At 41.4% G+C, this 18,530-nt stretch overlaps 1 protein-coding gene across 4 annotated transcripts in view; it reads right to left on the bottom strand.

Annotated features, from left to right (window-relative positions):
• ASMTL (acetylserotonin O-methyltransferase like) overlaps positions 1-18,530 on the bottom strand; it is a 104,364-nt gene that overhangs the window by 62,198 nt on the left and 23,636 nt on the right. For all 4 annotated transcript variants that reach the window (XM_077480783.1, XM_077480785.1, XM_077480782.1 and 1 more), the window contains 5 exons: positions 16,096-16,227; positions 15,474-15,521; positions 9,943-10,007; positions 9,682-9,746; positions 1,641-1,749 (listed from right to left, as the gene is read on the bottom strand). In XM_077480783.1, coding sequence (XP_077336909.1) covers positions 1,641-1,749; positions 9,682-9,746; positions 9,943-10,007; positions 15,474-15,521; positions 16,096-16,227 — 419 coding nt within the window. The remainder of the gene's footprint in view (positions 1-1,640; positions 1,750-9,681; positions 9,747-9,942; positions 10,008-15,473; positions 15,522-16,095; positions 16,228-18,530) is intronic.

The following is an 18,530-nucleotide window of genomic DNA, read 5'->3' on the forward strand; positions in this document are numbered from 1 at the left end:
GGCAGGGAATGCAAATGTTTTTTGAAATTGTTAAATCTAAGGGTTTACTTCCGCTTTAAGGACTGAGAGAATAAAAAATGTATCACTTTGCAAAACCTTTGTTGTAGGTTTGAGGATTGTAGGAACAAAAACGAGATCACCTTGTGTGAAATCCATAAAATAAACACGAGAAAGTTGGATAATTGCTATGCACGGTATAAATCCTAGTTTGCCAAGTCTTATTTATAATGCCTACAAATTAACCAACAAAGGTAAAAAAAAAACAAGAATTATTAGGACACACAGTTCCATCTGCTGGCTGTGAGGAAGCTCTACATCACATCCCAGCAATGCACAGTACAGAAAACATATTTGTAAAGACCCGAAGATTTTTCATGTTTTATTTATATATTTTGTAGATATTGATCACGTCTTATTAAGCAACTGAATAATGTATATGATAACTAGGTTTATCTTTAGATCTAAAGTCATCAATGCCTTAATTAATAATAATGAATGAAATAAAAAAAATTTAAAAAAAGTACAACTCCCATAGTTCACTTTTTTTTTTTTTAAAGTGGGCACAAAAGTGAAGGGCATACTTACAAAGAACTGAGCTTGATTTTAATAAAAGGGCACATTAAAACTCTTGTAGGCCTAAAAAGTAATGCTAGTTGTTAGTCTTTCTGTGTCAGGAAACAGATCCTCTTGCTAGTGGAAGAACGTGTAAATATTTTATTTCAAGGACCGTTCTGTGGGAAGGCAATGGAACGTGTCCAGAGTTATCTTGTACCCAAAGCTCCAGCCTATCTTTGGTGGTGCCGTCCCATCCCTAACAAATTGTTCTGACTATATGAGCTGACAAACTGTCCTAACAAACTAAACATTTTGAAATTTGAAAATGGTCACCAGGGCAAAATGGGAGCGAGAAACTCCTCACCACTGTATTCCAAGACCTCTTTCACACTGGGGTGTTTTGCAGCCGCTACAGCGTTGCCGCTGCTGTGTCTCCAATGTGAAAGTCCCGAGGGCTTTCACACTGGAGCAGTGCGCTGGCAGGATGCTAAAAGTCCTGCTAGCAGCATCTTTGGAGCGGTGAAGGAGCGATGGATACAACGCTCCTGCCCATTGAAATCCGAGGGGCAGCGCAACTATACCGCCGGCATAGCGCTGCTGCAGCAGCGTTTTGAGGTGGTTTTAACCCTTTCTCGGCTTCTAGTGGGGGGGGGGGGGGGGAGTTAAAAGCACCCCGCTGGCGGATGAATAGAGCCGCAAAATTGACGGTAAAGCACCTCTAAAAATAGCTGCGTTTTACCACCAGCACACCCACCGCCCCAGTGTGAAAGGGGCCAAAAAAGAAATAGTGTATTAGCTTTAAATACAACCTAGTTCACTTAACATCAAATACTTAGGCCTCATGCACACTGGATGTTTTTGTACGTTTTTTACAGTGGCTGTTTTTGGCTTTAGATTTTTTTATACAGTCAATAAACTCCCCATCATGTTATCCAATGTATCCATGCACACATAGGCTGTTACCAACAGTTAACATGGCTAAAAAGCGCTATTGCAAAAACGTTGAAAAACTCACTGCAAAGCTACTGGCGTTTTTATACAGTTATTTCATTTGACAAATGCGCTAGACATAAACAAGAACTTACATTGGCTCTCCACTGTCAATGTACTCCCACAGAAGATCTTCTGACAAGTCAGCAAATTTGACTTTGGTTTCTTCATAAAAATCAATAATATCAGTGTCCAGCTGATTATCTGAAAATAAACAATTGTGGGTAGATCAATAAACTGATCAAACAGCTGAGGACCCTGGACATGCTACATATGCCCAAAAAACGTCATCAAATTACACAGTTCCTGCTTTCAATTGCCAGCAATTCACAGCTACAAGAGTTTCTGTGTAAATATAGGAGCTCTGACAGCTGCTGTCAAAAAAAAAGAAAAAAAAAAAAGGTTGTCTGACACAATCAACATCATTCACATGCAAAATAAAAGGAGGTACAAAGTAACATTGTATCTATTGTTTCATTCAAAAAAGTAAAAAAGAAAAAAGTAGGGGCTGGTGTGCAGTGTGGTCTGGCAGGATCACCACAATGCCGATGTTCTCCTTCTCTTCTTTATTTAAATGAACTTTAATTAAATATTCTTGTGACATTTCAATAAAGCGGATTTCCACCCATTTAAATGTAAGCAGCTACAAAATTATTTAAAAAACGTACCTGTCCCATGGTCCAACAATGCAAGCGCATAAAACCTCGCTCCTCTCCACCTCCTCTCTGCGGCATTCTGACTGTGGGCGCCCAGCTGGGGCTTCACAGCCGCGCGCACGGCGCGAGCCGCGTGCTTTGAATCGCCGGGAAATCTACTGGGACCTGTGACATGTCCCAGGAGATTGCAGGGAGGGAGGGGGGGGAGAGGTGATCTTCCTTCCAGCATCAGGGGAGAAGTGGGAGCTGGGTGCCTTTAAAGCAGGGTACCACCCCCCAAAAAAAGATGACATGCCAAATGTGGCATGTCAGGGGGTCACGGACACTTAAAGTGGAAGTTCCATTTTTGGGTGGAACTCCGCTTTAAGTTCAATTGCTAGCCGCATTGTGCGAGGCAGTGGGATGCCTTGCACTGGACTACCCTGGAAAAAAGTACCGCACGCAGTACTTTTTTTGTGTGCACACTACCGCAAGCAAACACACTGGAGACAAGGCATTATGCCTTTTCATGTGGCAGGACTTTGCTGAAAAAAAAACACTGAATGCAGTCCCACCATATCCAGTGTGAATGTATCCTAATGATTATAAATAGGACTCAAGAGGACAAGGACAGGTACACTTCCATGGCAAATTCTATATCCTTAGTAGGGCTGCAACTAACGATTATTTTCATAATTCGATTAGTTGGCCGATTATTGTTTCGATTAATCGGTTAATAACCTTAAAAAAAAAAAAGTGGGTCAAATTGACGTTCATTTTCAACCACAGTGACAGGAAAATTTGCGAAATAGAAAACTTCTTAGTCAAAGAAATTTTCAGACAGTGTATGTGGTTTTCGTTCAGAAATTATTTTTAAAAAAAAAAAACAGAATGTAAAAAACAAGTGAAAATTTCAAACAAAATTCCTTCATTCCGCGAATGTACAAAGATTTGTCTGAATATTCTCATCTGAAAATTGATCTGTGTGGCCAGCATAAGGCTCGGTACACACTTATGCAGTTTGCTTTTGATCTGTTTCTGCAGTGCGTTTTTATTTTTGTGCACATGATATTACTGCAATTTACATTTTTGCATTTGTTTTGGGCAGATTAAAAAACACAAATTGCTGCAAAAACGCATTACATGCTTTTCTGCAGCTTCTCCATTGAAGTATATTGAACCAATAAAGCACCATTTTGCGTTAAAAGTCCCTGACCCTTTCAAATGTGAACATGTTCCATAGGAAACCATGTAAATGAACTGTAGTGTATTTCTGCAAAAAGCACCAATAAACACATAGATGTGAACCAGGTCTAAGACGTTTAGTAACATAATGGGGTTAAAAAAACTAAAATTAGAGAGTACAGACCAATATACCCTGCATTAAAAATGATCAGGGGGACGTTCTTACAGATCCAACAGATATTTTGCACACCTTTGTGGAGTATTACAAAGCATTGTATGCTCCCATCCCGATTTATAATCCCCTAGATTTGGATAGGCTACTGGTGTCTATGAATGTCCCTGTGCTGTCTGCGACAGACAGAGACTTTTTGGAAGCAGACATAACGGACAAAGAAATAGAGAGAGCTATTCGGTCCTTCCCTCCCCATAAATCTCCCGATCCTGATGGTTTATGCATTGAATGGTATAGGCTACATTTGGAGGATCTGGTGCCTAGATTAAAGACTCTGTATAGTTACTGTCTAAAACACAAGTGTCTCCCTGACTCACTGTTGGAGGCGCAGGTGATCCTGCTGCCGAAACCAGGCAAGGACCCCCTGTCATGTTCATCGCCAATAGGCCAATAGCACTGCTGAATCAAGATCTCAAAATCCTAACAAAAGTGTTGGCTACTAGACTATCTCAAGTCATTACCACCTTGTTCGACATAGATCAGACGGGTTTTATCCCACAAAAATCTACAGGCACCAATTTACGCAGGTTGTTTGCTCATCTACAGATTGAACATGACAGGGTGGGAACTAGAGTGGTGTTATCCCTTGACATGGCCAAGGCATTTGATTCGGTAGACTGGCAGTATATGCTCGCAGTTCTGCGGCACATGGGCTTCGGAGAGGTTTTCGTGACCTGGATATCCCTGCTCTATAGCAACCCCCAGGCGGTTATAAAAATAGGCACCTCGATCTCTTCTCAATTTAAAGTGGGCAGGGGCACGCGTCAGGGATGCCTGCTGTCTCCATCCTTATTTGCACTAGCGATAGAACCCTTGGCTATAGCCCTCCGGAAATCACCTGAGGTTGCAGCATTGGAGATAGGGGGTATCAGGGAATGCATAGCGTTGTATGCGGATGACATGCTTCTTTTCTTGAGAGACACAGGGCCATCCTTGGAAGCAGTGCTCGGGGTGCTTGACAGATTTGCTGAGTTCTCCGGGCTACAAGTTAATTGGGAGAAGTCTAACTTGATGGCTATTGACACGGAGGCCCGCGCTCTGGTGACCACCAGAGTTCCCATTGCATGGGTACAGGAATTTAAGTATCTGGGTGTGAGAGTGTCGCCAAGAGTGGGGGATTATTTGTCTCTTAACCTCCTTCCCTTGCTGGCCAGAGTTAAGGTGCAACTGGACGCATGGAAACATTTGCCATTATCCCTAATTGGCAGAGTCAACTTGCTAATTAAGGTCTTGCCGATTTTTTTGTATTTTTTACAAAATTCGCCAATGTGGATTCCGTGCTCTTTTTTTCAGAGAGTAAACAGCATGTTTAGTTCCATTTTTTGGGCCGCTGCACATCCCAGAATAAGTCTCCACATTTTGCAGGAGCCCTGGGGTCAAGGCGGCCTGGCATTGCTGGATCTTTTTAAGTATTTCATAGCTGGGCAGATGGTGGTTGCCAGGCGCTGGTTAACAAGGGATGACAGGGACTCAGCAACTGTCCTAGAGGCAGCCCTTCTGGGATCGTATGAGGGTCTATCCTACTTGGTATACAGGGGCCCATGGGATTCACAGTCTCTGATGGCCTCAATGCGAGTGACGGTAAGAGCTTGGGAAAAGGCACAGGTCTTGATGAAGCACACAGTGGAGAGTTGGTCACCAGACACCCCTCTTTGGTTTAATCCTAAACTGCCACATTTTAGTGAGATTCCTGACCTGGTGATATGGGCCAGAGTTGGCATTAAACAACTGAAACATGTAGTGGGGGGACGAAGCTATTTACGTTTGACCAACTAAAAGTTAAATAAACCTTCTCTCGCAGTTCGGTTCTGATGTGCTGGAGCTGGGAGTGTCTCCACTGGAGAGGTTGCTGCGGATGGAGGACTTGCTGAAGCCCCTGTCCGCAGTCTATAAAGAGCTGTTTGTAGACAGGCCAAAACCTGTGTAAAAATGCAGAGACAGTTGGAGTGCCTTAGTGATGGACTTGGGGGGGGGGGGGGGGGGGGAGGACTGGGACGACATGTGGGATCACCCATTTCAAACCCTGGTATCAGTCAGAGACAGACTTATTCAATTTAAAATTCTACACAGGGTGTATTATACCCCTGTAAGATTAGCTAGGATGTATGGCGGGATGCCGGCGTTGTACAGCTGATCGCACTGACTTTGATCATATATTCTGTTTTAAGTCAGTTTGGGGACTTCTGGAAGGGAGTGACGCACACCATACAAACAGTACTCTCTGTGCCGATTCCTGTTACAGTCGCGGCATGTTTGCTTGGGCTGGTGGAGGAGTTGGCGCCTCGAAGGGCACAGAGGACTATGATCTCCTTGTCTTTATTTTATACACGCAAAGCCATTCTGTTATGTTGGAAAAAGCCTGAACCGCCTACAGTGTCATATTGGAAAAGCTTGATTAATAAAGCGCTACCATTCTTCAAGGCTACATACCTAAGTAGGGGATGTCCCAATAAATTTGAGAAAGTGTGGCAGGGCTGGTTGGATAACAAGGACACTTTGAATTAATTTACTAGGTGGGGGGAGGATCCCCAACTGACCGGCTGGTTTACGGGGCAGGGTGCTGCTCTAAGCCTTATTGGCTCCTTACTTTCTCTCCGGGGGTCAGGAATACTATTACTGATGGGGAGTGTACTTTCTGAGGGGTACAGCTGGTGTACATGGTATGTGATTTGGTGTCATTGGAGGGCTGCACGGGGGTCGTGGGTCATATGTTTTGAAAACTGTTAATAAACACAAATTTGCAAAAAAAAAAAAAAAAACGAAAATTAGCCCTTTATAGTAGAAAGGGGTTCGTTTTTTTTACTGCAGAACAGTGAAAGCAATATTTACAGTAGCGATTATTTGCCCTTTGTGTACTATAAAGGGCTCATTTTTTTTAATCCCATTAAGTTACTGGCCAATTAATCAATTATGAAAATAGTAATCAATTAATTTCATAATCAATTAGTTGTCGATCGATTAGTTGTTTCAGCCCTAATCCTTAGGGCTTCTGTTGCTTAGCCATTCCCTCCTATCAAATGCTGAAGCAACACAAAATGCACTGCCTTTGTTAGCTTTCTTTAGATTAAAAAATAAGCAGTGCACCTATGACATGAATGGAGTTGCTCAGCACCCTTAAGTGCAGGCATCAATGTAGCCTCAAAGTGTTATGGCCACTGGATACTACTTCCAAGGAAACAATTGTCACTGAAAATCAACCGCATTAGAAATAAAATTAAAGTGTCACTAAACCCACATGATAAAAAACTATCAATAAATGGATGTATTACATGCTGTTCATACTCGGTCACTATGAGATTAGTTTTCTGTATTCTGCCAAAAAACCTGGTTGATCCTGCTGCTCTCTATCTTCTCCTTCTGTTCATGTCCCCAATTCAGCTAGAAATTTTGCAGCTGTAGTGGCAACTCTGCACATGCTCAGTTTTCAGTGAGTTTCTATGCTGAGCATTTCCTATCACATCTGAGCAGCCCATGTGACTATAGAGCAGGGGTCTCAAACTGGCGGCCCTCAGGCTGTTGTGAAACGACAAGTCCCATGAGGCATTGCAGCACTTACAGTTACCAGCATGACTCCCTCAGGGGAGTAACAGCTGGAGGGCCACCAGTTTGAGACCCCTGCTATAGAGTCACATGTGTGGGCATATACACAGTGGTAAATGACAGCTCACTCTTCTTCCTTCTCCATACCCATTAACAAGCTAAACACAATGGTGACAGGATATTACATCAGGGCTCGACAAAACCCGGTCGCCAGGTCGCATTGGCGACTAGAAATAGCGACCTCGCGCCTGGGGCAGCACAGCTGGGGGTATCCTGTGTCTGTGGACCCCCCCAGCGTGATCGCGTCGGGCCGTTCCGCTGGCGGCCGAAAATTTAGGCCACGGCTTTGAGGCCTTCTGCGGTCCTATGATTCCTTATGGAATCTGGCGCCCTCTTGTGGTCGCCGTTGGTATGACAAACCAGCAATGTTAATGAAGATTCCTCTACCTGTATTATATTACCTGCCTCTTCTTCCCTTTATTTAGAACCCCCTAAACATTATATATATTTTTTATTCTAACACCCTAGAGAATAAAATGGTGGTTGTTGCAATACTGTCTGTCACACCGTATTTGTGCAGCGGACTTACAAGCGCACTTTTGTTGGGAAAAATAATTTAGTTAATAAAAAAATAAGACAACAGTAAAGTTAGCCCAATTATTTTTTATATTGTGAAAGATAATGTTACGCCGAGTAAATTGATACCAAACATGTCACGCTTCAAAATTGCACCCGCTCATGGAATGGCGACAAACTTTTACCCTTTAAAATCTACATAGGCGACGTTTAAAAAAATTCTACAGGTTGCACGTTTTGAGTTACAGAGGAGGTCTGGGGTAGAATTATTGCTCTCGCTCTACCGATCACGGCGCTACCTCCTATGTGTGGTTCGAACACCGATTTTATATGCGGGCAGGACAGGGCGCGTTTAAAAATTATTATTTTTTCTGCTTTATTTAAACTTTTTTTTTTCCACTGTTCTTTTAAAAAAAATGTTGTGTCACTTTTATTCTTATTACAAGGAATGTAAAAATCCCTTGTAATAGAAAAAGCATGACAGGTCCTCTTAAATATCAGATCTGGGGTCAGAGAGACCTCGGATCTCATATTTACACTAAAATGCAATTGAAAAAAAAATTGTCATTTGAAAAAAATAAATAAAATGTCCCTCTAAGAGCTATGGGCAATGACTTGGAGACGGGGGGGGGGGGGGGGGGGCGGCGACGGCGCTGTTATCTTCCCCTCACTCGTCTCCATGTCAGGCCAGGGACAGGTCCGGATCGTCGTCACGGACCTGGCTCCTAACTTTTTAAGCTGGCTCCTAGATTCCAAGCAAATTTGTCAACCCCTGTATTACATGATGGTGAACGTAGACTGGAAGAGCGTGACAGCCTGTGACTGGCAGAAATCCGCCCACACCATGTTACTGCCAAAAAAAATAATAAAGATTTGATTTAAGATATATATTTGTATGACAATTTTGAACAGTTTATTGATATTAAATTCTTTTTTACTTTGTATTCCAAAGGCAGTTTTTTTTTATTTTTTATTGTGAACATGTGACCAGCAGCAGGGGACTAGAAGCTTCTCCTGCTTATGTTCCCTTCAGACAGGCTGGGGAAGATCTGGGTCATGTGACAGCTTAGTGCAGGGGTCTCAAACTGGTGGCCCTCCAGCTGTTGCGATACTACAAGTCCCATCATGCCTCTGCCTTTGGGAGTCATGCTCTTAACTCTCAGCCTTGAAATGCCTCATGGAACTTGTAGTTTTGCAACAGCTGGAGGGCCGCCAGTTTGAGACTCCTGGCTTGGTGTATAAATTAGGAAAAAGGGTACTCTGATGTTTTTTTTTTTTATTAAAATAATTGCAGTGCCATTTTCCACATACAGAAAGAGAAGGAACAATGTAAAATTAAACAGTGTGTGTTTAGGATCACTGTTCGTGTGATTTCAGCTGCAGTGGTATAGGGGAGTGATGTTCGCACAGAGCTGGCCAGTCAGTGGCTTACCTAATTTCTAATCTCCCTTTAAGGCCCCTTTTACACAAGCCTTAATAACACGGACCAAAGCTGACAGCAATAGAGCCCTACGAGTGGGCTGATGTAAGCATCTTTGCATCCACCTATATCTGTACGCCTCCAGGTCTGTTCAGGTTAGTTGGACCAAATAGAAAAGCTTGTATCCAGGTCTAAATTTTATGGACCAGAGGTGGGTGCATATACAGTAGGTCCGCATAAATTCACCCACCAATAGGGATAACAGGAGTCGATTTTTTCAGTGAAGGAAAAAATCAGGACACAGAATTCACAAATGTACCATTCTGATCTGACTCCCTCTAGAATCCCCTGCTGAAACCAAATAGCTCCTGTGTAAAAGAGTCCCAACTCATATCACCTAATCAGGCATTGTGAGCACTTGGGGCAGCCTCTTTGTTGTCTCTTACGAAAACATGACACAGAATGCTTAGGATGGACAAGAATTTTTTTGCTATAGCTCACATCAACAGCTTAAAAGAAAAAAAAAAAGAAAAAAAATTAATTATTACTTTCTTCGCTTTTGCAGTGAACAATTGCTACACCTGTGAAGACGCTGTGTTCTTTGCCACTCAACCTACAAGAAAATTGGAAAAACAACTGTCAGTGTTCCTTTTATCAATATCATTCAAACCAGACAAAAGATTTTTAGGAATGCATTTTCAGTTTAAATATTTGCATAAATGTCATCAACCTGACACACAAGAATTTACAATATATTCTGAATCAGAAATCACATTTGAACTCAGCCATTTACTAGAAGAGTTGCCAACCTTGATAACATATTATACGCGTCTTGTTTGTCAAGAGGCTTTTCAAGGATCACATCTTCTAGTGTCTGTAGAAAAAGCAGCATGTCATTATAATGTATTGCAAATACATTTAAAAAATGCACGTCAGGGCTGGTTCACGCTTTTGTATATCTGGTGTGGTTAAAAGCATGAGGAACTGCGCATAATCTGTAGGATGAGATGTGTGCCATTATATTTATTCTATATGTTTTCAGAATTTCGTCACACAAAGCAGTTTTGACATATTTTCCCACAACAAATCTGAGATAAACTGGAAACACAAAATGTGTGTGAAAAATACTTTTCAAATCCTTACAAAAAAAAAAGGAACAGTTCGGTACCTGATTCATTTTCTGGAAATCTTCCAGGGCAACATCTGACAGCACCATTATTTAAAAAAAAGTGACACATACGTGTGCCTCAGTACAGAAGGAACAACAGGTAAAAATTTGTGACATGAAAGCATATAACTAATGCCGCGTACACACGGTCAGATTTTCCGACGGAAAATGTTCGATGGGAGCTTTTTGTCGGAAATTCTGACCATATGTAGGCTCCATCGGACATTTTCCATCGGAATTTCCAACACCCAAACACCCAAAATTTGAGATCTAGATCTCTAATTTTCCGACAACAAAATCCGTTGTTGGAAACTCCAATCGTGTGTACACAAATCCGAAGCACAAAGTTCTACGCATGCTCGGAATCAAGCAGAAGAGCCGCGCTAGCTATAGAACTTCAATTTTCTCGGCTTGTCGTACGTCACCACACTCTTGACGTTCGGAATTTCCAACATTTTGTAACCGTATGTATGCAAGACAAGTTTGAGCCAAAATCCCATGGATTTTTTTTTGTCGGAATGTCCGATGGTGTGTACAAGGTATTAGAAATGACCAAATACCAACCACATGGACGACTTAGGGCAGTGTAGCTGTGCTGCCCAGAAACATTCCCAGAAAAAAAAAAAGGTGTTACTCCTGCTTTTTCTGCATATGACGATGTCCATGCTCTTATGGAAAAAAAAAACAACCTGTTCCACCAAAGGAATAGATTGCGACCCCTTGGGAGGTACCAGGTTTTGAGATTGATAAGCATGTGTTATGACTTGTTTGACCCATCTAGCGATAGTACTTTTGGAGACCGTGTGGCCTTTTGCTGGGTCAGAAAAAGACAACAAACATCACTGATGGCCTTTTCCAGTCTTTAGTTTTCCCCAAGTAGACTATGATATATCTAATATCCAGCTTATAGTATTGTTTCCTTTTTGTTGCCAATGGGATTTCCACAGAATGAAGATATGATGATATCTTGAGACCCATGGAATGTTAAGGTTAAGGGTATGAATAGAATTATTTCCAAGACAGAACCTTGGGGTACACCACTTATCAATCCAGACCAGTCTGAGTACACGTTATTTATCACAACCCCTTGGAAACTCCCCTGTAGCCAGTATTTTACCTAAGAACAAACTTTATGGTCCACGCCTGCACGCCTGCAGTCCTAAGCTTGTAAATTAAGCATTTATGGGGTACTGTATCGAATGCTTTTTCTAAATCCAGGTACACTAAATTCACAGGCCTTCCCCTGTGTAGACGGCAGCTCACTTCCTCGTAGAATGTCAACAGATTGGTCTGGCAAGAATGACCTTTCATAAACCCATGCTGAAAACTACTATTTTTTTTTCTTCAGTCATTTTTTGGATATAGTCAATCATCCCCTCCAATAATTTACTTACTATTGATGTTAGGCTGACTGGCCTGTAGTTTCCAGGGATTTTTCGCTCTCCTTTTTTGAATATTGTTACCACAATATGGCTTTTTTCCAATCAGCTGGTACAATTCCTGTCAGTATCCGGTCCGTAAAGATTAGGAACAATGGTCTGGCTATAACCTGAACCTTTGTCTGTCAGGAGACGAGTAATGAAATATATCCTGCGGGGAGTGTTTTATTTCTTATTGGGAAAGGGGAACCCCCTTTTTTTTGGTCTGCTTATCTGTCCAGTACTGACTCCAGATCTGATCCAAAAAGTAAATTTCCTGAAAACAGGATTCCACATAGCTTGGCTTTGGATGCAACGTCTACTGGTCAAATTTTGAACCATAGTGCCCTTCTGGATGAGTTCATGAGGGCTGTGGATTGTGTGGTGTCATTCACAGCTTCTGCTGAAACGTCTGCAATGCAGTTGCTTTTTTAGAATTGATAGAGTTTCTCTCTTGGTGTTCTAGCTTGCAGATGCAACTGAAACTAGTTTAGCCACAGAATGAGAATATGGGCGACAGAGGGGGTAGCTGTAGCCAGTTAGGAGTTGGCCACCTGGCGCCATCCTGCTGCACCTGGTGTAGTGGGCAACCTGCACTGAGCACTGGAGCACCCCAGGTCAGTGCACGCAACCTCATTACGGGGCCACCACCTACTGGGTATAGAGAAGCATGTGGGATGCTCTGGGAGCAGGAACATGGGATGGCTTGCCGGAATAGCTTACAGCTGAGAGGATGATTGCAGACCTCCCAGTGGGTGCGAAACCTTAGACCAGAAAATATTTAAATGGGGAGGGCATTGTCCACCTGTAATGCCAGGAAAACCCTGTCTAGCATCCTCTGATGCTGTGGGTAGGCAGCAAGGAAGGAAGGCTCCTGCAACAAAAACTACAGCCTTGCTCGAGTAAAAATAACAAACAGTGACACTCCTGTTGACACTGAGGAAACACAAGCAACTGAGGCACAGAGGTATGTGTCACTTTTTTTTATTATGGTGGATGGTCTATTTCTTGTTTTAAGGTGGGAGGAGCCTTGTCTCAAATACTGCCCTGGACAATTATTAGAGAAAAAACAATTGTTCTCATTTCATGCCTATGTACATACAATATTCTATTTTATTGCATGCATTTGTGTGTGTTTGTGTTGATTTTAAAGAGTAACTCCCCTTTTGTTGAGAAAAAAACATTCCGATATTGGTAATCTATGTACATTACAAGGCTTTTAACAAACTTTGTTGCAGAGTCCTACCTTTTGTTATTCTGGGGAAATCCCTGTGTATTTGTCTGTATCCATGTGGTAAGAGAATCTGTATGGGAGTGATTCCATATTTATCAATCAGGTACTGCGCCTGCAGGGCTCTAAGGAAAATTACAGGGTCTGCATTGCTTTAGATGTGATTTCTTATTGGGAATATCTCACCAAAAATTTTATTTTTGTTGCAGGCAATGCCAAAAATCTGATTTGTATCTTAGTGCAGACTTCTGGGAAAATCAGTAAGCCAATCACACATGTAGGAAATTATGTTCCTGGGGGGCATTCTGTACACATACTGTGTACAGAACACCTCCAGGTAGCCATGTTGAATTTTACAGAAAATGACAGAGCTGCAGATTGAAAACGGAAAGGTCATTTTTAATAGCATTCAATTACAATATGACTTGAGTTGAGTTTTTTTATTCTCAATATTTTCCAGCAAAAGTGGGGTTACCCTTTAAATCATTTTTTTTTTTTTGCTACACAATCCAAAATGTAAAAAAAAAATTTAATAAAAAAGATAAATCAGAATATAAGCTCTGTGGTGCTGATGCAGTTTTTGCATTTTTAAATTTATCAACAGTTTAGTGGATTTACAATTTATTCCAATGGACCTGCCTAAAGTATTATTTTTGACTAAATCCACTTTCCCTAAGCTATACCCCTCTAATCCTCTGTACTTGGAGCATTTTAGTTAGGGATGGTGAAAAGATGCATTTAGGCAGAGTTAATTTAATAAGGTACAGCCAACATTTAAAGTGGTTGTAAAGGCAGAAGTTTTTTTTTATCTTAATGCATCCCCCTCAGCCCCCTAATACTTAATAACTGAGCCCATCTTGATCCAGCGATGTTGCACGAGAGACTAGGCTGTCCAGGAATCTCCATCCTCTTTGGGTGAGAAAGCAGCGAAGTGCCATTGGCTCCTGATGCTGTCAAAGTTAGTGAGCCAATGAGGAGAGAGAGGGCAGGGCCACACTGTGGCTCCATGTCTGAATGGACACGGGGAGCTGCGGCTCGGCTCGGGTGCCCCCATAGCAAGCTGCTTTCTGCAGGGGCTCTCAACTGAAGGCAGGGGCCAGGAGCACAGAAGGGGGACCCAAGAAGAGGAGGATCCGGGCTGCTCTTTGCAAGACCACTGCACAGAGCAGGTAAGTATAACATGTTTGTTATTTTTAACAAAAAAAAAAAACACCCCTTTAGTATTACTTTAAAGCTCATAAATGCACAAAAATATAGTTTTTTTTTATTCATTTGCTATGCTGCAGCACAGAGATATGCACTAGCCACTTGGCACTGAGTGTGTTTTCTATTTGAGACAAGTGTAAATGAGTCAAAAATGGCATCACACGTTATTCTACAAATTGCACATACAATATATGAGCCAAAAATACAAACACGTGAACCAGTCCTTAATTAGAAAATAACTGTAATTTGACTATGACACCATATGTTATAATACAGTCAGGGAAACAACTTAGAACAAAAGACTATGCATGAAAAGTATGGATAACTGCGAAGATCTGCAGTCAATTGCTACATTTAAAGATTTATAAAAACAATGAAGCTGTGCAGGGTAAATTATATTACCGGTATATGGCACTTGGTAAAAAAGAAAGTCCCACAATATCCAAAACGTATTTCTTTTCTTTTTGATAGAGTGGGTAGAAATCAGAACCTCTCGGGATTTCTTTGCTGTCTGTGACTCCACTGAACAGATTTCACTTCTTGGGAAATCCCCAGGACAGGCAGAGAGGACAATCTCTTCAATACGAACACAGACAGCATTAGAACTCTACTCTAGCAGAAGTAGAACTTCAGCAGGATGGATAGAAGCCCTTTGGTTTAGCAGGGTTGATGAAGCTTAGAACGTCTGTGAGTTTTTATACTGGTACCTATTCAGCTGGCCATATACGCATAGACTACTTTCATTCAAATCGGGGTTGATCAAAAGAAAGCCAACAGCTTCCTCCATCCACACTAAACTGCGTGGAAGGACAACCTCCCTTGCCGTCTATAGTATTCTGACAGTCGGCACCCACAGTTGTCAGAATTCCCAAATTTCACCTGCTTTTGATTGGACACAGCCACTGTTTAGCCAACAATTTGCCACCCAGCTTCAACAACATCAACTGAGATATAAACTTTTGTTGAGCTTGGTGGTGCCAATAGCGCCACGCATGTCTTAAATTTCAACTAATTCAGCAGGAAATGGATGAAATTAGGGATGTGTATGGCAGCCTTTAGTTGGATACACCTTATATCCTGTGTGGTCACCGGGAATAAAAGTAAAGAAAAATATCCCAATGAATACACAGACTGCAATAAAAGCGCTTTCCAACTTAACAGTAAAGATGTCTGGCACTCACATTTCCCCACTGAATTTAGATTTTTTGAGTAAATATAATGTAGTCCAATAACCTTTCTGCTCAGCAAAACAGACCTCTTATTGACTATGAAATTTGAAAAAAATAAATAAGATTTTTAATTTAATGGCCAACTTACCACAATAGTATCTGCTCCGATGACAATATCTGGGGTTTTGCGGTGCTTCTAAAAAAAAAAAAAAAAAAAAAAAAAAAACATAAAAATGTAATGCCAGTAAAATATTAATCTTTTAGGTGTTTAGGACCTATCCCAAAAGACTGCAGGGAGGGAGGAGACCTGTCAAAACCAGGTACCCCCCCCCCCCCCCTAAAAAGTGCCATTTCCTATAGAGGAACCGAGGAGGAGAAATGCCGATTCCGATCACCTAGGCAGTCAAAATCAGGTACCCACTCCTACACCTTCCCCAAAAGTGTAATTTCACAAACAGGGGGATGAACCTTAAAGCGGAGGTTCCCCTTTTAGATGGAGCTTTAAAGGAGTATTCCAGTCAAATCCTAACTATACTTCGACTTGTTGCCACCCCCATTTCAAGGATATTCCAACTACCCTGTGAAAGAAAAGATGTCTATACTTTCCTATTCTGAGGTTAGGATTTTTACTGAAATAGAACCCAGTGTGGACTAATGCTAAATGTTGGTAATGCAGCCTTGGCTGCGCCAAGTTACAGCCATGCTGAAGTGCTTTCTTTAAACTATTACATTCCACCCGAGAACAAAATAATAAAAAGCACCAAACCAACCATGTGCATTCTCCTTGCAACTTCCAGTGCCTTTTGCTTGGCGGTTTCAACAGCATATTCTTGTGGAGCAGAAAACAAAGACTTATCAAGAGTTTCTTTGAACCATGATGGAACCACTTCAAAGCGAAGGCCCTGTGTATTGCAGAAATGGGAAGGGAAAAATAATGTGCATTTTAATACCAACATATGTCATTCCGTTACAAGACAAAACATGTTATTTAAACCACAAAATCATTAAAGTAAACCATTCCTGTGAAAATTATTAACTACTTGCCGACCAGCTCACGCAGATATACTGCGGCAGGTCGGCTCTCCTGCGCGAACCGTCATACCTGTACGTTGGACCATGCAAGGAGGATAGCAGATGCGCACGCCGCGTGAGGAGAGGCAGAATGGGGAACTGCCTATGTAAGCAAAGGGATTCCCCATTCTGCCAGATGACATGACAGAGATCTACTGTTCCCAGTAATCGGGAACAGTGATGTCTGTCATGTTCCAGTAAGCCCACCCCCCCCTACAGTTAGAACAAACCCAGGGAAGAGACTTAACCCCTTGATCGCCCCCTAGTGTTAACCCCTTTCCTGCAAGTGTCATTTTAACATTGATCAGTGCATTTTTATAGCACTGATTAATGTAATAATGTCACTGTTCCCCAAAAAGTGTCATTTGGGGGTCAGATTTGTCCGCCCCAGTCCCGCAAAAAAAAAATAATTGCAGATCGCCACCATTACCAGTAAAAACAAAAACGTAAATAAAAGTCCCTAAATCTATTCCCCAGTTTTTAGACGCAATAACGTTTGCGCAAACTAATCAATATGCGCTTATTGCAATTTTTTTTGCCAAAAATATGTAGCAGAATGTATATCAGCCTAAACTGATGAATATTTTTTTTTTTGGATATGTATTATAGCCGAAAATAATTAAAAAAAAGCTATATTTGTGGGTAAAAAAAGGATGTTAATTTTGTTTGGGTAGTGTCGCACGGCTGCGCAATTGATAGTTAAAGCGATGCAGTGCTGTATCGCAAAAAATGGCCTGGTCAATAAGGGGGCAAATCCTTCCAGGGGTGAAGTGGTTAAAGCATTATTAAAAAAAGAATACCAGGTATGGATATTTTTATATAGTCCACCTAGGACCAATGTAACTAAGCATATACTATAATCTATATGTTCCCTCTGAATCCTGGAAATCACTATAACATGATACTATAGTGATCTGAAATAGCTTCGACACAGGCACCATTCAGAACATGTTTTGCATTGTCTCAATGTATACAAAGCATTCTCTAACTGAAAGGGGTGGAGAGCTTGACATCCCCATGCCTACAGGGTGACCTGGAATTCTTCCTTAAGCTTTCAGTGTTTTCCCTTTAGCTCCACATAACTAGCTGTATACTTCCATTTTAGAAGATCTCCAAATTGTACTCCTCTTCATTGTACTTCCCTGAATTGCACTATACACAAGTGGAGTGAATCTGATGCTTCAAATTACATGTCCCATGATTTCTTTTGTACGGTCTAGAAAGCACATGTGTGCCCTGAGCATAGCAGAGCCTGGGTCTCCAGGTAGAACCCGCAAGGCAGTGTAGCCACCCCATAGGTGGAAATGAAATACAGTTAATCTTCAAATGCTCGTTATTGTCGTTATCAATGGGGTTACAGCAGAGAAATAAGCAAAACGGGTCAGGCTTTTTAATTCTTGATGTCTAGACGACAAAACGCGTAGAGCGTGCCCTTTGGTTAAATTGTCATCAATTCCCCTGATTGGAACGCACGCTGGCTCCAGGACCCACGGAGCAGCAGCTGCGCTTACACACTATTAGAGCTGCACGATTCTGGCTAAAATGAGAATCATGATTTTTTGCTTAGAAGATAGATCACGATTCTTTCACGATTCTCGCGGCGTATCATCTTTCACATTAAAGCAAAAAAAATTGTGCTAACTTTACTGTTTTTTTTTTTCTATTTATTGAAGCGTATTTTTTCCCCAAAAAATGCATTAGAAAGACTGCTGGGCAATTACAGTGTGACATAAAATATTGCAGCAATAGCCATTTTATTCCCTTGGGTCTCCGATTACATGTAATATATAAATATAAAATGTTTGGGGGTTCCAAGTAATTTTCTAGCAAAAGATATTGATTTTAACTTAACCACTTGCTTACTGGGCACTTAAACCCCCCTCAGTTCCAGACCAATTTTCAGCTTTCAGCGCTGATGCACTTTGAATGACAATTGCGCGGGCATACAACACTGTACCCAAATGAAATTTTTATCATTTTTTTCCCACAAATAGAGCTTTCTTTTGGTGATATTTAATCACAGCTCGGAGTTTTATTTTTTGCTAAACAAACAAAAAAAGATGCAAAAAAAAAAAAAAAAAATCATGTTTAATAGTTTGTTATAAAATTTTGCAAACGGGTAATTTTTCTCCTT

Source organism: Lithobates pipiens, unplaced genomic scaffold (genome assembly GCF_037356315.1).
Source record: "Lithobates pipiens isolate NorthernLeopardFrog02 unplaced genomic scaffold, aLitPip1_a1.2 Scaffold_16, whole genome shotgun sequence".
Classification (NCBI taxonomy): domain Eukaryota; kingdom Metazoa; phylum Chordata; class Amphibia; order Anura; family Ranidae; genus Lithobates; species Lithobates pipiens.